The 24,477-nt window shown below is 41.4% G+C and overlaps 1 protein-coding gene across 6 annotated transcripts in view; it reads left to right on the top strand.

The window, feature by feature from the left end:
* LOC126212857 (zinc finger protein 91-like) overlaps positions 1-24,477 on the top strand; it is a 152,756-nt gene that overhangs the window by 93,143 nt on the left and 35,136 nt on the right. For 5 of the 6 annotated variants that reach the window (XM_049940301.1, XM_049940297.1, XM_049940296.1 and 2 more), the window contains exon 5: positions 1,933-1,970. The exons of the other annotated variant lie outside the window; for it this stretch is intronic. In XM_049940301.1, the coding sequence (XP_049796258.1) occupies positions 1,933-1,970 (38 nt within the window). The remainder of the gene's footprint in view (positions 1-1,932; positions 1,971-24,477) is intronic. 6 annotated transcript variants of the gene reach the window in all.

Genomic DNA, 24,477 nt, shown 5'->3' with positions numbered 1-24,477 from the left:
CTTCATGTCGAACGATCACTCACTTCTGATACCGTTCAAATAGTGAAAATGGGAGTATTAAGTCTTTGAACAAGATCCTGAATGTTGGCTTTGCAATACAGCTTACTATCTATCTGAACACCTAGAAATTTGAACTGTTCAGTTTCACTAATCATAGACCCATTCTGTGAAATCAAAACGTCAAGTTTTGTTGAATTGTATGTTAGAAACCATAAAAACTGAGTCTTATTGTGATTTAGCATTAGTTTATTTTCTACAGGCCATGAACTGAGGTCATGTACTGCACTATTTGAAACTGAGCCAATGTTGCACACAACATCCTTTACTACAAAGCTAGTGTCATCAGCAAACATAAATATTTCAACTAACCATAATACTACAGGGCATATCATTTATATAAATAAGGAACAGGAATGGCCCCAACATTGATCCCTGGGTATTTGCGAAGGAGATTGTTCATAAAGACATTCTAGCTACACCTGAAAATATATGAGAGAGAATTGTTAGAGCATGTTCTTCGACATGTGTCAATGTGATAGGGAATACCACTCAGTCCATGATAAGATCATTGCAGCACTACATTCATACCAATGACCATCACTTTGAACACCTGTAAGTGGACGTTCATGCCACCTTTGTGACGCTTTGTTGACCTTCAGAGACCTTACTGTTACACACAATTGAATTTGTCTCCGTAGCCGCTATGAGAAAATATATATCAAACCATAGCAACACATTTAAAAAAAGAAAGTTGACCTTTATATCTCTGAAGCAACATCAAACCCAAGTCATATTATGGCCCCCATTCTATCCTGCAACTTTTGTCCCACAAACTTCTCGACTCTTACCATAATTTCAGAATTATTCTTGGTGGCAATAGTTAGTGACTCACCCTGTATACTGGACACCATCAGAAAATAAATAAGTTAAATTAACTTTTGTCACTCCATAAAACCTTAGACTTGTCTTTGGCACTCCAAGTTCGGGGTTTCCTTGGGAACTCTATCCAGTTCTAATTTTTTGAATTTATGAGTGGGTTTATTTCATTTATCATGTAAATCACCTGTTACTAAGTGACTAGACATGTGTCAGCTCAGTCCCTTATGTTGCTTCAGATGATCCCTGTTTTGTTGAGAAGCTTCTCTTGGAGCAGCAGCTGATTGCTTACAAATCATTCTGTCCACCCTCCTTGCTCTTCTTCAAGGATGACTGGACCTTGGCTTTTTGATTACTGTTATTTCCTGTTCTTGCCATTGACTGTGCACATTTGTTTGTGGTTGCGATATGCCATAGTCTCCAGAAGTACTACACTGCTACCTCCCAATCTTTAGAACATGCAGGTTTGAATCCTGCCTCAGGTGTGGATGTGTGTGATGTCTTTAGGTTAGTTAGGTTTAAGTAGTTCTAAGTTCTAGGGGACTGATGACCTCAGAAGTTAAGTCCCATAGTGCTCAGAGCCATTTTTGTAACTTGCTGTTGGGTTTAGAAGTCACTACTCACCTCTACAAGTTGGTATGGGCTGCCCAGAGGACAGAGACCTAAATGTTTCACTTATGATGGTCGATTCATTGTCAGTGAGTGGCAGTTTTCATAATAAACAAAAGTGAATGAAAATCGTACACAAGGTGTAAAAGCATGACAAATTAAAGATGCTTGTTGTCACTTTTCTTTGTGAAGTGTCTAATAAGAAGTATGGCCACAGCTGAATTATTGGCTTGTGTAGTTATTTACAGTACTGAAAACAAAGTGAGAAAATGGAGAGTGAATTCTTACTATCACTAACTGCAACAGTTTATTATGTCCTCTTTAATGATATTTTGAAGCCTCACTTACAGCATTTTGTGGACCAATCACATGTTGGTGGGCATTAATAGAAATCTGTTTACTGTCTTGTCTGTTGTAAATCACTGGTAATTTCTTCAAATATTTCAGGTGGAAACCTCAACAAGATACCCATCTGGTAGTGCAAGGTAAGTTTTCATAATTCACTGCAGAACTTTGTGAGAAATAAAAATTATTATTACTTGTGAAAGTACTTCAGATATAAAATGCACTACTGTAATTATTCAGTATTACCAATAAGCAACATCATTACAAGATAGTATGGTCAGTTATGCTATTCTCTGCAACAACCATTATGTGACTGTTGGTAGAGAAATAGAGCAAATGTCTAATATCCGTACAGGAGAATAAAAGTTCAGGTGGTATATCAGCAGCTGTATTGTGCTTAATGCAGAACATCACATGAAATTCAACAGATTCATCTTGATGGGCACAAGCTAATGTCATACTGTCGTAGAAGAAGAAAGAAGAAAGAGTGAGTGGCTATATACCCAAAAATTTGAGCTGATTCCCAGCCTTCTAGGTTAATGAATATACCGGAAGCAGCTACTAGGGTAGCAGAGTACGTGTGGCGTGCACACGGGGGTTTTTTAGGTTAGAGGGACCCCCCCTTGGGCGAAACGATAAAATACCTGACGGCTTACCAGAGAGAACATCAGCATCGTTGATAAAGAACGTCCGTCCTCAGAGACCAAAAACAGGAAAAGTTAACGTAATATTGGTAAACTGCAGGAGTATCCAGGGCAAGGTTCCTGAATTAGTATCGCTTATTGAAGGAAATAGTGCGCATATAGTATTAGGAACGGAAAGTTGGTTAAAACCGGAAGTGAACAGTAACGAAATCCTAGACACAGAATGGAATATATACCGCAAGGATAGGATAAACGCCAATGGTGGAGGAGTATTTATAGCAGTAAAGAATTCAATAATATCCAGTGAAGTTATTAGCGAATGCGAATGTGAAATAATCTGGGTTAAGTTAAGTATCAAAGGTGGGTCAGATATGATAGTCGGATGCTTCTATAGACCACCTGCATCAGCAACCGTAGTAGTTGAGCGCCTCAGAGAGAACCTGCAGAACGTCGTGAAGAAGTTTCGTGATCATACTATTGTAATAGGGGGAGACTTCAATCTACCAGGTATAGAATGGGATAGTCACACAATCAGAACTGGAGCCAGGGACAGAGACTCTTGTGACATTATCCTGACTGCCTTGTCCGAGAATTACTTCGAGCAGATAGTTAGAGAACCAACTCGTGAAGCTAACGTTTTAGACCTCATAGCAACAAATAGACCGGAACTTTTCGACTCCGTGAATGTAGAAGAGGGTATCAGTGATCATAAGTCAGTGGTTGCATCAATGACTACAAGTGTAATAAGAAATGCCAAGAAAGGAAGGAAAATATATTTGCTTAACAAGAGTGATAGGGCACAAATCGCAGAATATCTGAGTGACCACCATCAAACGTTCATTTCTGAGGAAGAGGATGTGGAACAAAAATGGAAAAAATTCAGAAACATCGTCCAGTACGCCTTAGATAAGTTCGTACCGACTAAGGTCCAAAGCGAGGGGAAAGATCCACCGTGGTATAACAATCATGTACGAAAGGTACTACGGAAACAAAGAAAGCTTCATCATAGGTTTAAGAGTAGTCGAATCATAGCTGATAAGGAAAAGCTGAACGAAGCGAAAAAGAGCGTAAAGAGAGCAATGAGAGAAGCATTCAACGAATTCGAACATAAAACATTGGCAAACAATCTAAAAAAGAACCCTAAAAAGTTTTGGTCATATGTAAAATCGGTAAGCGGATCTAAATCCCCTATTCAGTCACTCGTTGACCACGATGGCACCGAAACAGAGGACGACCGAAGAAAGGCAGAAATACTGAATTCAGTGTTCCGAAACTGTTTCACTGCGGAAAATCGTAACACGGTCCCTGACTTCAGCCGTCGCACGGACGCCAAAATGGAAAATATTGAAATAAACGATATCGGAATTGAAAAACAACTGCTATCACTTAGTAGCGGAAAAGCATCCGGACCAGACGAGATACCCGTAAGATTCTACAGTGATTATGCTAAAGAACTTGCCCCCTTTCTATCAGCAATTTATCGTAGATCTCTGGAAGAACGTAAAGTACCTAGCGACTGGAAGAAAGCGCAGGTCGTTCCCATTTTCAAGAAGGGTCATAAATCAGATGCGAATAATTATAGGCCTATTTCGCTTACGTCAATCTGTTGTAGAATAATGGAACATGTTTTATGTTATCGTATTATGACGTTCTTAGATAATACAAATCTCCTTCATCATAACCAACATGGATTCCGCAAACAGAGATCATGTGAAACTCAGCTCGCCCTATTTGTCCAAGAAATTCACAGTGCCGTAGACACTGGCGAGCAGATTGATGCCGTATTCCTGGACTTCAGGAAGGCATTTGATACGGTTCCGCACTTACGTTTAGTGAAAAAAATACGAGCTTACGGAATATCGGACCAGGTTTGTGATTGGATTCAGGATTTCCTAGAAGAAAGAACACAACATGTCATTCTTAACGGTTCAAAATCTGCAGATGTAGGGGTAATTTCGGGAGTACCGCAAGGAAGCGTGATAGGACCTTTATTGTTTACAATATACATAAATGACTTAGTTGACAACATCGGTAGCTCCGTGAGGCTATTTGCAGATGACACGGTTGTCTACAAGAAAGTAGCAACATCAGAAGACTCGTACGTACTCCAGGAAGACCTGCAGAGGATTAATGAATGGTGCGACAGCTGGCAGCTTTCCCTAAACGTAGATAAATGTAATATAATGCGCATACATAGGGGCAGAAATCCATTCCAGTACGATTATGCCATAGGTGGTAAATCATTGGAAGCGGTAACGACCGTAAAATACTTAGGAGTTACTATCCGGAGCGATCTGAAGTGGAATGATCACATAAAACAAATAGTGGGAAAAGCAGGCGCCAGGTTGAGATTCATAGGAAGAATTCTAAGAAAATGTGACTCATCGACGAAAGAAGTAGCTTACAAAACGCTTGTTCGTCCGATTCTTGAGTATTGCTCATCAGTATGGGACCCTTACCAGGTTGGATTAATAGAAGAGATAGACATGATCCAGCGAAAAGCAGCGCGATTCGTCATGGGGACATTTAGTCAGCGCGAGAGCGTTACGGAGATGCTGAACAAGCTCCAGTGGCGGACACTTCAAGAAAGGCGTTACGCAATACGGAGAGGTTTATTATCGAAATTACGAGAGAGCACATTCCGGGAAGAGATGGGCAACATATTACTACCGCCCACATATATCTCGCGTAATGATCACAACGAAAAGATCCGAGAAATTAGAGCAAATACGGAGACTTACAAGCAGTCGTTCTTCCCACGCACAATTCGTGAATGGAACAGGGAAGGGGGGATCAGATAGTGGTACAATAAGTACCCTCCGCCACACACCGTAAGGTGGCTCGCGGAGTATAGATGTAGATGTAGATGTAGATGTTGAACAGCTCTTTCAATGCTGTGCCACAGTGGTGTTCAGGAAACACACAAGCTTGTAGTGGTGACAGTTTATGGGCCACCATCAAGAAGAAAATAATTAGCTGGTGCCAGTTTCAGTAAGGTTGTGAAGACTTAACTGGTGAATCCTCATTCTCTTTGTTTCTCCTTCATCCCAGTGTGTTCCTGAAGGCTTGCCCATTCATTACACACATTACAGGTGACAAGGTATTGCATAATTCACAAGGTAATGCGCAATTCCCAGCTCCAGGTCAACAGGTACGGTTTGCACATATCCTCTGATACAGGCCAGGCACAGAGGGGTGACTGCCTAAGCTGTTACCTTCCCAAATGCCTATTGGTCCCTCTGCCTGGAGTTCGGGAGGTGTGGCCTGAGGTGTGAACAGTCACTTAGGGTGGAGGGAACATGCCATTGGAGATGTTGGCAATAATGGGGGATTTTTTTTTTTCAGTGACTCAATATCACCATCTTAGTGTGTCTACTAAACATAAACAGAATGAGGCTAAAGATTTGAAGTCCCTCTCAGCTGCACGTAAGTTCCTCATGGTATCACATACCAGAGGTGGTCAGTCCTTTGCTACGTTTTATGCGTGCATTATTCCGAAAGGTGTTGTTGCAGTTGCAGGCCCTGTGAAATTCTTTTCTCATTTATGTAATGCAACTTTGCTTCTGAAGATGTATTGCGATTTTCAAGCCCAACAACTGCTTACAGCATCACTCCTCAAGATTTATCCTGTTCCCATCCAGGAGATCCGAGTCAAAGACATAAAACCCCACCCTGTTACTTGAAGTTGTTAGCTAGTCTAAATCCGTGCATTTTACCATCTGGCATTTACAGTACCGTTTTTGCTATGCCATGCTTAATGGAGACTATGCCCACCGAGACTTGCAACCTCAAGTTCAGTATTGCAGTAGTGAAATCACTCAGGCCACAGTAGCATCCGAACTCCTCCTACAGCTGCGCAACAAGCCATCAGATCTTTGCCCTGGTGGCGAAATCACCTGCTGCACAACTGTCAGGCTGAAAGATCAAAAGCAATACTTGTGCAAAGACTTTCTACAGCCAAAAACATGGTCTTCATCTTCCAACTAGAAAGCTCTAAGAAATGAAACAAAAAAACAAACGGTTTTCTCCTTTCTTGACTTCGAGATCCCCTTCAGTGCTTTTGGCACATACACCCTCACCCAGTTGACCTCCAGTTTGCTGGTGCCCACTGCCTACCGATTTTCTGCCATGGAATTCACTGGCTGACCAAGGGAGAATGCTAGTATGTTCGTAGATTTCATGGAACAGTATTCTCCAGCCTCTGCCCTCTGTAGCAGTGAAGTTTTGAAGGCTGGCACCCAGCAGCTATCTGTGTGACTAACCTTCATTTGTTCCCTCATCCCCAATCCCCATTATAACTCTTCTCCAATGAAACATTCCTGGCATTAGATCCAACAAGGAGGAATTACAGCTGCCCTTGGAATTTCAGTGTCCGCTTGTTTTCTGCTTCCAAGAAAAAAAAAATTCCTTCAGGTCCTCTATAACCTTTCCCCCAAGGACACCATTCCACCTCGCAGGGAGACCGTGCTGGTGATCCATCTCATTAAACATTCCACTGATAGCTGTTGCAGTCTGCATTTTCCTTCCTCATTTCACCTTTTCTCTTTGTAACATCAACACCCCACTATCATTTGCTGTTACCAAGTTGGACTTGCTCTAGCTCATTGTTCAGCTCCCTTACGCCTTTTTGCTGCATGGCGACTTTAATGCCCACCATCTGCTGTGGGGCTCATGGAGAACCTGTCGAAGAGCTTCCCTATTAACTGACCTTCTGAATCATCTCTCTTACCATTGGAGCACCCACGTTCCTTTCAGATTCCATGCACATTTATTACCATTTGGACCTCTCGTTCTGCACTGTCCAGCTCATCCATCGTCTTGAATGGCCCATTCCCTCTGACACATACTCAAGTGATAAGTCTATGTGCTATCCATTCACCGACTCCTATCCCACCTAAGTGCAAATCCAATTGGCAGCTTTCAAAGGCCGACTGGAGGCTTTACTCCTCCCTCATGACCTGTACGCAGATGTGATGACCAGGTAAAGTGTCTTCTGAACGTTATCCTTGCTGCTGCAGTATGTTCAATACCATGCACTTTACTGTAGCAAGTTTACTGTAGCATGTCCTGGTCCCTGGTGGACTGAGGCATGCAGCGATGTGATTTGCTTGCAGAAATGTGCTCTTCACATTTTGAACCATCATCCTGATGCATCTGCTAGAGGGCTGGTATTCTCTGTATTCTATACATGTGGGGCTTCAGAGGTATTTGCCCCATTTACTACAGGAAGTTCTGAAAGACAAAGTTTTCTCGAGGTTTATATGGTTTGGCTGTGTCTCATTTATCCAGGAAAAGGATAAGCCTGAATACTCGTACAGAGTATCATTATCTTTCCTATCCCAATTAACCATATTGTGGACTCTCCCACCAGGCATCTCAGCTCCCTTTTCGTCAATGATTTTACAATCTGTTGCAGTTCTACATCAACTTGTCTCCTTGAGCGGCGTCTTCAGCGTCGTTCCTATCGTCTTTTCTCGTGAGGCATGGGCAGTGGCTTTCACTTTTCCACTGCCAAAATCTTTTATATGAATATTTGGAGGCGGAATGAGTATCTTACACCCTCTTTAAATCTTGCACCTTTTGTTCTTCCACTCGCTGTAACTAGAAAATTCCTGGCGCTCATGTCTGATAGGAAACTTTCTTGGTCATCCCATGTATTCTTACCTGGCTGTACATAGTACCCAGTCCCTCAGTGTCCTACATCTCCTAAGTGGTACTTCCAGGGTAGAGGATCAGACAACCCTCCTCCATTTTTTATCCCATGCCCATTCATAACTAGACTGTGGGTGTTTAGTTCATTCCTCAGCACCTCTGTCCATCATGTGCAGTCTTAACACACTCCACCATTATGGAATATGTTTCGCTACTGGCGGCTTTTTACAAGCCCGGTTGAGAGTATATGCAGAAGACGCTGAGCTGCTAGTCATACTGGCATGATGTCCTCATTGGATAGGCATGCCGTTTCACACCTGGCCACTTGTCCTATTCCCTCTTATTCAATGACTCCCTTGTCTGCCAGTCTGGGGCACGCCATACTCCTTTGTTACCTCCCGGAGTTCATTTTTGGCTTCTGCTTCAGCAGTGTAACTTCACGATACTTGCCACATTCCTGATGGTTATGAACCTTTTGCCACCTTGGCTTCATGTAGAAGCCCATGTTCATTGTGGACTTCATTTTCTTCACTCCTGTAAGCAGGACACACTGTAGGAAAAAATGCATAAATAGTATGGACTAATCTGTTGTCAAGTTTGAAAATTCGTTGCAATATTATTACACTCTACACGAATTGTACTGACAGGTGATATGGCCACCGGTTGATAACTAAAAAATTTTATCAGTATTATGCACCATCACTTGACCTTTCGAGACACCTAGTAGCCATCCTATTGAATATTTGTGACTAAGGTCCTCAATGTGTTTTGCTTTTATCTCTGATTTCAACATATTAATGTTTGCATGTACCTCAAATCCTTTACGAAAACGTTTCAAGTATGCATATGAATTGTCAGTGTCGCAAGAGCCAGGAGGTATTGCCACAACTTCCCCATTCCCTAGATGCAATTTATTATTAATTCAGTGACGTTAGCCATGCTTTTGTGTGTTTCCAGACCAGCCAATGCAGCACATCACTACCCCATGCTCATATGTTGGAGGAAAGTAGTTTGCTTTCAATTTAGATCAATTAGGATTAGAGTGAACGTCGTTACATCGTAGATTCAGATGATGTGGAGACTTGCATACTTCTTGTTTTTATGCAATTTTCAGGAAAAGTATCATGCAGAAATATCCTCAGAGGTATCAACTGATGTCATGGTAGAGTCGAACATTGTACAGGAGCTGGTTCCTATTGGTGAAGTGACAACACAATTCTTCAGGTGGCCTTAAATCACCAAGAGCTCCATATCCCAAACAACATCCAAATTGACAGTTCCACGTTTCTTGTATTTCCACATTGTCTCAGGCAGTGTATCCTACATAAAAACGCTGTGAAATCTCGTTATTTTAAATTTTCTGGCGAGTTTAAGCAGCACTTATGTTTTTAATCCTTCTTTCCAGTACCATTGCTGTGGGCCTTTTTTTAAATGTACAGCCCAAGCCATTTCCTGTTTCGTAAAGATAGGCCTTTAATGATAGCGATGGCCTCCATGGTCATATTATGCCTTTTGCTGTTTGTAATTAATTTTCGCATTTTTGGGCACTCTGTACTGCTCGAAATATGATTTCAGCTCTCCTAGCTAATGAAACCAGTGGCTGTAACTTATAGACATTTGCTCATTCACTCATTACTCGCGCACACTTTGGCGATTCCCGTAAGAGTTTGGGCAATCTGTGCGCATTCGCACAGACGAAGGTCAATGGCTGGGTAGTCTTTAACTATATATACACTCCTGGAAATGGAAAAAAGAACACATTGACACCGGTGTGTCAGACCCACCATACTTGCTCCGGACACTGCGAGAGGGCTGTACAAGCAATGATCACACGCACGGCACAGCGGACACACCAGGAACCGCGGTGTTGGCCGTCGAATGGCGCTAGCTGCGCAGCATTTGTTCACCGCCGCCGTCGGTGTCAGCCAGTTTGCCGTGGCATACGGAGCTCCATCGCAGTCTTTAACACTGGTAGCATGCCGCGACAGCGTGGACGTGAACCGTATGTGCAGTTGACGGACTTTGAGCGAGGGCGTATAGTGGGCATGCGGGAGGGCGGGTGGACGTACCGCCGAATTGCTCAACACGTGGGGCGTGAGGTCTCCACAGTACATCGATGTTGTCGCCAGTGGTCGGCGGAAGGTGCACGTGCCCGTCGACCTGGGACCGGACCGCAGCGACGCACGGATGCACGCCAAGACCGTAGGATCCTACGCAGTGCCGTAGGGAACCGCACCGCCACTTCCCAGCAAATTAGGGACACTGTTGCTCCTGGGGTATCGGCGAGGACCATTCGCAACCGTCTCCATGAAGCTGGGCTACGGTCCCGCACACAGTTAGGCCGTCTTCCGCTCACGCCCCAACATCGTGCAGCCCGCCTCCAGTGGTGTCGCGACAGGCGTGAATGGAGGGACGAATGGAGACGTGTCGTCTTCAGCGATGAGAGTCGCTTCTGCCTTGGTGCCAATGATGGTCGTATGCGTGTTTGGCGCCATGCAGGTGAGCGCCACAATCAGGACTGCATACGACTGAGGCACACAGGGCCAACACCCGGCATCATGGTGTGGGGAGCGATCTCCTACACTGGCCGTACACCACTGGTGATCGTCGAGGGGACACTGAATAGTGCACGGTACATCCAAACCGTCATCGAACCCATCGTTCTACCATTCCTAGACCGGCAAGGGAACTTGCTGTTCCAACAGGACAATGCACGTCCACATGTATCCCGTGCCACCCAACGTGCTCTAGAAGGTGTAAGTCAACTACCCTGGCCAGCAAGATCTCCGGATCTGTCCCCCATTGAGCATGTTTGGGACTGGATGAAGCGTCGTCTCACGCGGTCTGCACGTCCAGCACGAACGCTGGTCCAACTGAGGCGCCAGGTGGAAATGGCATGGCAAGCCGTTCCACAGGACTACATCCAGCATCTCTACGATCGTCTCCATGGGAGAATAGCAGCCTGCATTGCTGCGAAAGGTGGATATACACTGTACTAGTGCCGACATTGTGCATGCTCTGTTGCCTGTGTCTATGTGCCTGTGGTTCTGTCAGTGTGATCATGTGATGTATCTGACCCCAGGAATGTGTCAATAAAGTTTCCCCTTCCTGGGACAATGAATTCACGATGTTCTTATTTCAATTTCCAGGAGTGTATGAAGACAGTAACTGTTCTCGAAAGAACCAATACTGTAGATGACCGTGCAGCTTTTCACTGGAAATGTCTACAAGGTACATTACATAGGTAGAATTGTGGACAGTTGGGAATGTGAGTCTCACGGGAAGCGTGCAAGTGATAAGTCCCTACACTAGCGCTATTCTTCTGTGTCCTCGGTGGCTCAGATGGATAGAGCGTCTGCCATATAAGCAGGAGATCCCGGATTCGAGTCCCGGTCGGGGCACGCATTTTCAGCTGTCCACATCAAGGTATATCAACAACACCTGTCAGCAGCTGAGGGTTTCAGTTATCATTTATTCCAGGGAAAAGCTGCACAGTCATCTACAGTATCTGTTCTCTCGAGAACAGTTACTGTCTTCATATATACCAATTTTTTAAACATCCCATAGGTTTTTCTTCTTTAGTATGCAGTGAGCTGCATTCAGTATTGCTTGAAGGTTAGTCCGATATCCAATTTAAGTTCGAGCAAACACTGCCTTATCAATGACATACCTGCACAGCCTTATCAATGAGTGAGCATTTGGTCTGCAATATGATGAGATTTATTTGTAGTGTAGGCAGTGTTGTCCTCTTTGCATACATTGTCGAGAACCTTAAAGCCCTTATCACCATAAGCTAGGTGCTATTTCAATTTTGTTCCAGCTATACAGAAATTGTATCCAGAGATACAAACTTCTGATGGCAGATTCTCGAGAATACCACCTCCAACTTTGTTGATACGTTTCCTAGCACTCATGTCCTACTACTGCATGGTTTGAACTTTGCTGTTCATATGACATAGGATTGTGAGTGTTCACCCAGCTGTTGAGCTTTGATGAGAAACTACCCCATTTCATCAAAGTCCTGTTCCCTCGACATCTTATGACCAGCTCTATCAGGAAAATATTGGGTTCAAAGCTTTCCCGTAATTCATTTGTGACATCAGTAGGTTTGTTCTTAATTGTGTGGTGAATAATGTGATTATACTTGTCAATGATTTGTGGCTGTATGTTCAGCCATTTGCACATATGTTGAAGATCAATTGCTTCCACATTCGGTTTTTAATTGTTCAGTTCAACCAATTGGCAATACTAGCTTCCAAATGGGAGAATGTTGAATAGTGATTTATCCCACATCATTCCAATTCTGTTTTGAACTGCCTGTCGTAAAATTCACTTCCATCATGTCTCAAGGTTGTTGGACAGTCGATTAGTCCTGTGTGCAACAATTGTTCAGAAACCTCTCAAACCTCCTTCCCTATCTTTCCTTTCAAAGGTAAGGCCCAAGCGAAATTGGAATGTGTCTGTGACCCTGAGAAACCATTATTTGATTGTTAGTAGTCTTGTGTATTTGAGATCAGCCTGCCATACATAATCCATTCCTCGTATTATCAGAAATATTCTGCATGCAGGTCTGTAAAGCTCATGAACAACTCTCTCCTCAATTACTCGACGATGTATATTTTTCTAAGCTCAGGTAAGATCGATAATATTTTGTTCATGTGATCTGCATTCTCTTTACCAGCTGAAGCTGTAAGCAGTCATAATCGAGCTATGATTTCATTTAGTTACTAGAGGTGGATTGTTCAGTGTCTCAGGCTGAACTTCGACTATTTTACCTACATTATGTGGAGCTGCTATTGCTCTATTTCTCGCTCTGAGACTTCCGTTCATCCTTTTGGGGTTTTACATGCATTGGTCATGCATAATATTGGACCACATATTTTTAGAGTTTCAGGGTATATTTTTAACATTTGACATTTTCGAAATTATTAACTGTAACAACCTAGGCAATGTTTGAAATTACTTGTTCCCTGTTCTTATTGCCTTCTTGGTTAAGCATATTGAGTGCTTACCTAACAAATATGGTTTTGCCCCGATGACCCTCATATGTTCTGTCTTAACTCAGCATTACTCCTCCTGTTTCTGCTTTTATCCATAGTCCCTGACAGCTCTTTCAGCCTGTCGGTGCATGGCGTGACTGTTGTATCTCAAAAATAGCATAGGCAATGTGTCCCAGTAGCCAGGCCATGGCGTTGCTCTTCATTCTTGCGTGCAGTTTAAAGTCAGGAAAGAGAATTCACGTTGGTGTCACACTGGAAGGTGCAGTTTGGTTTATAAGCCCCACCATCAGTCAGCATAACTCCCGTATTTCCCACACATAGCGGCACTGTATATGATGTTCTCTGATGTCAGCATCTCCACACTGGCTAATTGTTTGAGAGATGCTCGTCTCGTTGCAGTTGACCTAACCTTCACAGAAGTAACTCCTGTCAAATTGCCATCCGCACCTCAGTTTTTAACATAACACTTTTTCGCCAACATGCTGCTGTATACTAAGCCATTTTTGAAAATTTACAACTTCCATATACTTTGAGACAATTGGTGGTGATGGGAGTGAAGTGTCTTAGCTATCACATTGTTGTTCCACATGTACGTTAGTTTTGCATTGACTTCTTTAATTTCTCATTGACACACAGTTCACATTGCTGTATTCAAGCATTCAACAACACATCATTTGTAGCACCTCCATTAACAAGACCTTCAGTTCCATTAATTTAGTGTTGATTGGCTCCATTTTTTGGTCAAACGCACTTGCTTTGCGTCCTCTGAATGTTTGTGCAGCACATGCGCAAATTTGTACATAGTGTACAATATACTGACACAGGCACGTTTTGGTGCATTGCCTTTCTGAAGAAACTTGTTGAAGTTTTGTTTCTATTGACCCTCATTCAATTTACTAGTTTTATCTGTAACCAGCAAGCTATACTGAGAGTTACTCTGGCAGTCCTCACATATAACGAATTCATTGAGTGACATGTGAGCTCCTACACATGCTTGGAAAATATGCTTTAAATTCAGATTGTCCTGTTCAGAAGTTCAGACCAACAGCTGTGGTATGCTTAAGTATGTCTCACTGAAATAAAATATATTGACTTGCATGTGGCGATCAAAGCAGAAATATCTGCAGATATCCTGATTTTCCACTGAGATGTTAACAAATAAGAATGTGCTGTTTGGTTTTACATTTTCAGGTGGTAGAATATCATTGCTTTTGCCGGTAGTTCAGTATGTTAGTGCCTTAACTCCATGCAAAATCTCCTGCAGTAGCTGATATTTTGACTGAAACAGAATTTTTGAAAAATATATACATGCTCTAAGTGGACTCCCACAGAATGTCAACAGTGTAATAACTAAATTATGATCTACAGCATGAAGCCCCAATGGAAGTAATGAACCATTTTTGTTGTTCTTCTGGTTTCTACCTTCATCATTGCAGGACCAATCATTTAAAGACCCTTGTGGTGAGACTATTTTGTCCACTTGGTTATGGTGGTAATTGTTTATTTACATTGAAATAGAGGGGTTTTATAAACTCTTCCTTACAGCTGGGTATACCAACAAACTTAATTTAGATCGTAATTCAGTGCGCACATCTGGTAATGTTGAATGATACATTTCCACTTCCATCAATGCACAGAATGCATCATGGAGTGGAGCTATGGTAGTTTCCAATGAGTGGATAGTTCGGCAAGCTATCAAAAGTAGATTACTGCACAATGTGCCGTTGAATTGGAGGATATGTGACTGACATCTTTGCCCACACCCTAGCTTATCCTGTACCGCATTTCATTAAAATGTTAAAAATCTGCTGTTGTAGATGTGTGCTCCGTCTGTTATTAAATATTTTAACTGTACCAACTGAATCCCCTACAGAGATCCAGTAACATCAGGGGAGAGCAAACTTTTCTGTGGAACAATGCTGAAATCATGCTTTGACACATTGCATGGTCAATGTCATTCATCCAAGTCGAATATTACTTTGTCATCACTAAATCGATGGTTTTCAAGAAATCCCTATTTGATATTACACTGACAATAACATGCTTACACCCACTGGTATTCAAACAGTAGATTTGATTGAACAACATTATGTTGATGCCTGCTGCTGCAACATCTTCACCTTTGCTGCAACGAAAGCACATATTGTTAGAGGATTATTTGCTCATTTTCTCTGTTCATCAGCATTAATACTTGAACAGACTCACAATAGGGACTTCTGATACATGGCTTGACATCGTTATCCTTTGATGTTTGTCACAAGCGAGCAAGCTATTTATCAATTGCTGTAACTATATTTTCGTGACATCTAATACTGTTGTAATTATATATTATTTTATTAGTAATATCATTGTATTATTTTATTATTGTTATTTAGCTTCAGATCCCTTATTTTGTGCACATTTGTGTATTTATCAGACACATTTATACACTTTATTAACTGTGTAGTGCATAGAACCACTGTCTACATTGCATCACCCATTTGTTTTGTGTTACTTGCAGCACTTAAATCACCCAATCCAGTGGTAGCTCTCATAGTAACAGCAGTAGCACATCAGAGTACTGTGAGCTGACACATGTTTTTGTAAGAAGCGACTTGTTTTAAATTTTGTCAGCGTTCCTTACCTTCAACTCCTATATTCTGTATATGTTCGTGTATTTACTATGCCAGTTCTGGTATGGACAGATATAGTAATTGTTGTGTTCAGATGAGAATCAAGTTGGTGATTCTTTGCTCACAGCTCCAGGCAGTGTTGTCCACCAATTGGTCCACTGTTGCAGTCACCTTGGACACAGCCCACTCTGAGATTGACTTCTCACTTGTGGTTGAGTGGGAAGTCATTCCTGCATGTGGGTGGCAGTGAAAGAATTTCCACGGTGCCATTTGGAGAGCCTGCTTATTTCGTCTGATGAACCGATTTGGGTGCTTTCTATGGCTAATGAAATTCATGAGCCAGAAATTCATGAGCCAGGTGAAGTCACTGGCCATGTTCGAGAGGAGTCCTGTCAACATGCAAGACTGGGCATTCTAAGAGAGTAGTATTATTGATAATTGAAAGATCTGATGTTAAGTGTATAATGGTACTATTTAGAGATAAGACTGCATATGAGGGGAAGAAATCCATTGTGCATTCCGTGTGCATACTGGCAGGTGTATTTACAGATAGTAAATGGGTGCTTCCGGATGCCATAAAAAGCATGGCATAGCCATCTGTAGGTGGTGGCTCACGTTGGTGCTAACAATGTGCCACATCGGATTGGAAGAGGTTGTCTCTGGTTTCAGGCGACTAACTAGTAAAGACTGCCAGTCTTGCTTGTGAGATGAAGGTGGAGCTCACCATCTGTTGCATCATGGGCAGAACTGAAAGTGGTTCTTTGGTGCAGAGTGGAGTGAAGGTCTGAATCAGTCCCAGACTGTTCTGCAACTGTGTAGGTTGCAGATACGTCGCCTAGCGCCAAAAGGTGGTGAATTTATGGGTTCTGCTAAGTGGGTCAGGAGTCAACTATACAAAGGAAGCAGTTCCACGAGTATGGGGAATGTGTAGAGGAGTCTGGTCTTCTTTTAGGTTAGAGAGTCTCAGGTAAGTGCAGAAATGTCTTCAGTTTCAAAGGATGCAAGTACAACACCGAAAGAGGGTAGATACAACCACAGTAAATGTATGGAAATAAGTTGAGCTGAAATTTTTCAAGAGACCTAACCATGTTCACAAAGAATAGTTGAAATACAGTTGGTGGTGTAGTGTTCATTGGTATTCGAAGTAGTTTACCTTGTAGTGAAATTTAAATGGACAGTTCCTGTGAGGTAGTACGGTGATCAATTAAAAGTTACGGGTTGAGAGGCTGTGGTCTATCTGTAAAACAACTTCTTCCTGATGTTTCGTAGCCAACTGCGGGCAACATCTTCGGAGGTGAGTCAATGATAGCAGCCAGGTCGTGGAGATCCCATTTATATAGAGGGCATCACCATACGTCACATGGGGCCGACTGTAAGTCTACCTCTGACTAATGTCATTATTCTGGATTGAATGTAATCGATCGTCACGTCGTTGGAACAAAGTGGACCACCATATCCTGTCTAACTTTAAGCCTTCCTTTATTCTGTTGAAATTATTGTGGTGGTCCTGAATTTCTATAGTTTTCGTATACATACCTGCAAAATAATTGGTGTTCTGGCGAATACTCTTGTCTCACTAAATTTTATTTCATGATCACCATCTTTAAAAACTTGTTCTACTTCAGCTAATTTGTCGGTACATCCCATTTGACAGTTTTGTGTTCAGTTTAGCAGGTATCGACACTTCTTATCTTTGCTCCAATATAAACCTTCCCACAGCCACACGGAATTTCATACACCTCAGGAGTTGCTTAAGAGCTGTCGTGCGTCTTTCGCCGATCTTAAGCACTGACTAATCTTGGTCAGTAAAATTCTTCTGGGTTTGAGGCCGCATTGTCAATAAAATTCTTCTGGGTTCGAGGTCGCATTGTCAACTACAAAATTTTATAATTGACAATGCGGCCTCAAACCCAGAAGAATTTTATTGGCTGTGACGACGGCCTCAGAAGCCTATGTTTCCACTCACTAATCTTCTTTGTGGATCTAAAGACTATTTCAACTAGAAACTTGGCCAGAACTTTCCCAATACGGTTCGTAGTATATATTAATAAATAAATGGAACAAAAACTTTTCCAGCTGACAGTTGTTCTTGCTGAATGTTGTCACACACTTTCCTTCTGGGATGAAGTGCTTGATATATCTCGTTGTCAGCATATCCATTTTTCTTAAGTCATTCACAAATGATTTAGATCATCTTGCAAATACTGGCTCACAGATCTCACTATCTCTATCCACCAGTGTTCTAATAACACCTCTCTTACGCCTGGGATGGTGGTTCAAATCCTTATGAAGGTAATGGTCGGTGTGTGTTTCCTTTCTATACACTTTCTGCCCTAGACTCGCATCTGCCTGTTTAATTACTGATACATCCAAAAAATATAGTTGTCCATTTCTCTGTTCCTCTATTGTAAATTGTATCCTTGGATTAATACTATTCAGATACACCAAGAAACCATACAGTTCTCTTCACTGTGATTCCATATCACAGAAGTCTCATCCACATACCGATACCACTTTAAAGGGGTTTTACTGCCAGACTGCAGCGCCTGTTCAAAAAATTCCATGAAAAGATTATCAACAGCTGGACTCAGAGGAATGCCCGTGGCCATGCCTTATGCTTGTTCGTGGAACTCATTATCATACTGGAAATCAGTCATGGACAGGCAATGTTGGGACCTGCACGGCCTGGTAGCCAGTCGTTGACTCACCTCGGAAGTTGTTGCCTGCAGTTGGCAATGAAATGTCATGAAGAAGTAGTTTCACAGATCGACCACAGCCTCTGAGGCCAGACGTTTTAACTAATGAAGATGAAGATGCTGACTGAAAGCCAACACATTATGATTAGTACGGGTGGAACTTACACCTACCGACTGGAGTAAATTAATAAGTTCCCTTTACCGACGCTCTGACTTCGATGAAACAGTTGGTGAAGAGCTCAAAGAAAACTTGTCATTTCAAATAGGTATGCCAATCGTACAATTATAGTTAGTGGGGATTGCAGTCTACCCTTGATATATTGGCGAAAATAAATGTTTAATGTCAGTGGTAGGCATAAAACGTCGTTAGAAACCGTTCTGAAAATTATTTCGAACAATGAGTTCAGGAGCCCACTTGAAGTGTAAATGGTTGCGAAAACATCATTGATATCTTAATAACCCTGACCAAACAGGGAGCATAACAGATAAAGGGATTAGTGACCGCAGCGTTCTGTAGCCATGAAGAGTTCACAAGAGTGAACACTGTAACATCGAAACTAACTAAAATAAACACAAAATTTATGCTCTTGAAAAAGCAGATGAAAATTCGTTTGACACATTCCGAAGAGGCAGTTTCCACTCCTCCAGATAAATCTTTCTAAACATAGTCCAGATGTTGTTTAAAGTAAAATAAGTAATAACTGAGAGATAAGTGTCAAATTAAGAGGTGGTGCTGACACGAAACAAGTCAGCCCTTTGGTGCAGAAGCAATGAAATTCACATGCCAAATTTAAAAGAATGCAAAAACCACAGATATGGCGAAGTTTCACAGAAGCTCAAAATTTATCTCGAATTTCAATAAGAGAGACTTTTAATAGTTTCCAGAACGACACTCCGTCTCGTAATCTGGATGAAAACCCAAAGAAATTCTGGTTGTATGTAAAGTATACAGCTGACATGGTGCATTAATACCTTCACTGCGTGATAACAATGGTAAAGTTACTGACGACAGTGCTACTAAAACGAGTTAGTGAAGGCGAATTTCCTAAATTCCTTCACAGGAAAAGCAAAGTAAGTATTCCAAAATTCTGATAAAGAATAACTGCCTACATGAGTAAGTTAGAAGTGGGTATCCTAAACGTAGTGGAGCAGCTTAAAACGCTTAAGAAAAGCAATGCCTCTGGTCCAGATTGTACACCATTCAGATTCCTATCAGAATATGCTGATACAATAGCTCTATACTTAGCAGTCATATACAACTCTTCAACTGCAGAAAGATAGGTACCCGAAGACAGGATATTTACACAAATTACACCAGAACCCAGAAAGGAAATGGGAGTAATCCGATGAAATGCCGACATATTCCACTAAAGTCGCTTTGGAATAGGTTTTTGGAAAATATTATCTGTTTGAACATTATGAATTACCTTGAAGACATCATTTATTGACAAACAGCCAACACATATTCGACAACCATAATTCTTGTGAAACATAACAAGCTCTGTATTCTCGCAAAGTAATGGCTCATTTGTACAAATGACATTACATGGATTCCATATTTTTTGGTTTACAGAAGGCTTTTGGCTCAATTCCTCACAAGTGACTTTCGATTACATTGTGTGCCCCTGGAGTAGCACCCTAGTTGTGTGCACTGATTCGTGATTTTGTACCAGAAAGGTCACAGTTCGTCATAACTGACAGAAAGCCATCGAAGTAATATCTGACGTTTCTCAAGTAAGTGTTATAGGCCCTCTCTTGTCTCTGACCTACATACACGATTTAGGAAACAATCTGAGCAGCTCTCTTCGATAATTTGCAGATTATACTGTCATTTACCTTATTGTAAAGTCATCAGATGATCAAAACGAATTGTGAAGTGATAAAGATATCGGTATGATGTGAAAAATAGCAATTGACTGTAAATAATGAAAGTTATGAAGTCAACCTCATGAGTACTGAAAGGAATGTGCTAAATTTCGTTCACAAGATATATCATACAAACCTAAAAGCTGTGAACTCAACTAAATATATAGGAATTACACTCATGAATAAATAAAATCATAACATTCATGTAGATAATGCTCTGGAGAAAGCAAACCAAAGACTGATTCCTTGGCAGACCACTTGGAAAACGTAACAGGTCAACTAAAGAAACGGCTTGTCTGTGCTCTTGTGGAGTATTACAGTGTGGTAGGGCTCATCAAAGAAATTCAGAAGAGGACAGCTCGTTTTGTATTATCGCGAAATAAAGTAGACAGTGCTATAGATATGCTACATGAACTGGGGTCGTGGTAAAAAACAAAGGCGTTTTTCACTACAGCAAGACTTTTTCATGAAATCTAAAACACGAATTTTGTCATCAGTGTGGTATTTTATTGGTGCCCATCTACGTAGGGAGAAATTATCATCATAGTAAAGTACGAAAAATCAGAGCTCACATGGAAAGATGTACATGTTCGTTTTCCCTGCACGCAGTGAGAGTGGAATGGTAGAGAAGTAGATTAAAATGATAGTTCCATGACCCTCTGCCAGGCCATTAATTGTGAATTGCAGAGTACTAATGTAGATATAGTTCAGCCATCATCGTCATCTTACATATGTCTATGCTCGTTAGCTTAGGACGTTTAGGTGTTGTGGCTAACTGTCTCAAAGCCAGTTGTTCACATATTTACCAACTGTACCCTCATTTCATTTTCTGGAATACCACAGCAACAGCAGCAAGTTGCTTCAGTATCTTCACCACCACCACTCCCATTACAGCATGCCATGACCAAAAAGTGTATTAACTGTGTATAATACATAGTAGACGTATTCATCAGTTATTATCAAGATGCAAATGCTGCGAGGGAGTTGTACGTAGATATTTAAAGAAGAAAGTACCACCCACTACTGACACAATAGTAACGAAACATAATTAGAGTTGCAGGTACATCAGTACTTAAACGTTCGTTGTATGGACAGGCATTTTAAACAATTCAAACGTACGCAACACTTAATTCATGTTAGTTGTAGTAATGTGATATGACATGATGGGCTCAGAGATGTAAGGAGAACAGGGCAGTGTGTGCTTCCGTAAGTTGCTGGAGCAGTGGCCATGGGAGTGGTTGTGTTCATGGATGGATGCTAACGCTGATATCAGTGAAAAATGACATGCATCTCAACTGAGCGGAATTTTGACCCTGTGAATGCAGAGCAGAGGGCACTTGGAACAGGAGCTGCTACATGTACAATCAGCAGAAGCACATGGAGGAGGCAGGAAGGTCCTGTCATTGTTTTCCTTCCAACGTCCGCTCAAATATCCCCTTTTCATCCTGTACACCTCAGGCCCTAGCTCCGTTACTGTCTTCTCTCTGTCCCCCTCCCTGTCCCCTGTCGCCTCTCTCTGTCTCTCTCTCTCTCTCTCTCTCTCTGTCTCTCTCTCTCTCTCTCTCTCTCTCTCTCTCTCTCTGTCTGTCTCTCTCTCTCTCTCTCTCTCTCTCTCTCTCTCTCTCTCTCTCTTTGTCCGCCCACATGAAAGCAGCAACCAAGCCCGCATCTGTACAATTCGTTGTAGATGCTATTTTAACAGGTCATACTCAGTATTGTAAACTTGATTGATGTCAATATTGGTTCCTGTTCCACCCATCCTGCTTTGTTAAACCCGTGCGCAATGACCCTACATCATGTATCACTTGGCCAAGACATGCACTGGACTTGCAAAAACTTGTCACACGTAACTTGTGAAAGGCAACAAGATTGCTTCCTTGCATAAAGTTTGTGCTGCTCTACATCATAGAGCGACAAGTGGTGGTTGAGGGGGGTTATGCCAGTTTTCACAGCCTTCATCTTCACTCCATTTTTTGAATGCCAACAAGCACTCTTTGGCCTATTTTGACTTAGTGGATATCTCTAAGCTCATACCTTCGCCGCAGTGTCATTTCCACCACGGGTGCCTTTCGAATAGCATTATAAGCAGTGAGTACCAGACAGACAAGGTCATATGGTAATGCTTTGCTTAATTCATGCTGCTATTGACATGGCTTTGCAGATTTTTTGACAGTCACTGTCAGTGTGCACACTGGACAGAAGCATATATTTGATAAGAGCTAGCAAGAGAATGGGATGAGATCTGCAGGGAACCTGATGCCAATTTCAAATTTAATGCGAAAATAATTTCCCTAAGGAATCAAACAAAACGTAATCGTAAGAAACAATCTAAAAAGCTGTGACTTAGTAAACAGATAAGAATATGTTTTATGCAGAAAATGGAAATTTATTTTACAGCCAGAAGGATAATTATCCAGGAAGAGCCAAGTATTAAAAAAAAAACTTGCACTGTATTAAGAAAAGGTATTAAAAAGTCAAGAATTGTGTGCATAATGTCTCAGATTCGCACCTCTGATAATAAAACAGTTTGGGATATTGCTAGAAAGGAAACAGGACAGTCGAAATCACAGGAAGACTGTATTTCTATCAAACTCAATGAAAAGTTTAACAAAAACCAGAAGTAAGAAGTAATTTCAATAATCATTTTGTAAATGGTGTAAAGAAAATAGGATCCAGGTGTTTATTAGGAAATAATAGGATGTACATGGAAGAAGCAGTATCTATGCAATTTGATAGAATTGAAATTCAACCCACCTCAACTGAAATTAGGAAAATAATAAATTCGCTCAAAGTAAAAGCTCGCATGGAACTGATAGCACTTCCAGCAGAGAACTGAAAGCCTGTTGTGAGTTGGACATGCACTAACGGTTTAATTCGTATTTAAGTGGAAGAATCCAGAAGGTAGAAATTAACAGTAACAGTAAAGTCAGCGGTCCTCTAACTGGGGAGGTATCAAGAACAATGTCCCACAGTGTTCGTTTTGTTCCCCAAATTTTTCTTAATATATGTTAATGACTTGGCACTCTACATTCATGAAGATGCAAAACTAGTTATTTTTCTAATGATGCAGTAATCACACCCAAACAATAATTAGCTGAGGAAATTGTGATTTATGTCATCCAGGAAATGAAGTGGTTGTCTGCAGATAATCTCACAACAAATTTTGAGAAAACAGTATATATTGTTCTGTGCAGTAAATGGCATAATACCATTGATAAATATAGATTTGGAACAGAAATCTGTTGCTAAGCAGAATATTCGAAATTTGTGGGTGTGTGCATTGATGAAAAATTAACTGGAAGAAAGGCATCAATGAGCTGATGAAACATTTCAGTTCAGCATCTTATGCTTTAAGTGTTATTGCAAATTTTGGTGACAAACATATCAGTAAATTAACTCATCATTAAGAGAAAAAGTATTCATTGTACAAAAGTGCATAATCAGAATAATAGGTGGAGAGCACCCAAGATCACCTTGCAGATACTTAGGGAATTGGAGGTATCAGCAGTACATTTACAATATGTACATTAACTTATGGAATTTGTTATTAATGATGAACCACAGTTCAAAGATAACAAAAAAAAATGGTTCAAATGGCTCTGAGCACTATGGGACTCACCTGCTGTGGTCATCAGTCCCCTAGAACATAGAACTACTTAAACCTAACTAATCTAAGGACATCACACACATCCATGCCCGAGGCAGGATTCGAACCTGCGACCGTAGCAGTCGCACGGTTCTGGACTGCGCACCTAGAACCGCGAGACCACTGCGGCCGGCTCAAAGATAACAGAAAAGTGCAGTGGGCTAAATCTGACTTTGGCACAGGAAGAGATGAATTGTGCTCCCACAAAATTGTTTGGTCGTTTACCAGGTAGCATTAAAAGTCTGACAGATAGCCAACTAGCATCTAAAAATAAATCAAAAGAATTTATGAATGATGGCATCGTCTACTCAGCAGATGAATTTTTAATTACAAAATAGTGATTGTAAATAGAAAATATTCGTTGTGTAAAGAAACCTAAAGTTAAACTCACAAGCTCCACATGGCAAAATGTCATATTCATGATCTGGGGAACGAGTATTAATGTAATTTAATGTAGTGTAATGTAATGTAGTGTAATATCATGAAACCAGGCAGGGACTGTACACTTAATTAGATATTTAGAGTAAAAGG

This window comes from Schistocerca nitens, chromosome 11 (assembly GCF_023898315.1).
Source record: "Schistocerca nitens isolate TAMUIC-IGC-003100 chromosome 11, iqSchNite1.1, whole genome shotgun sequence".
Classification (NCBI taxonomy): Eukaryota; Metazoa; Arthropoda; class Insecta; order Orthoptera; family Acrididae; genus Schistocerca; species Schistocerca nitens.
Note: the sequence above shows the minus strand (reverse complement) of the source record. Positions and strands in the feature narration are given on the sequence as shown.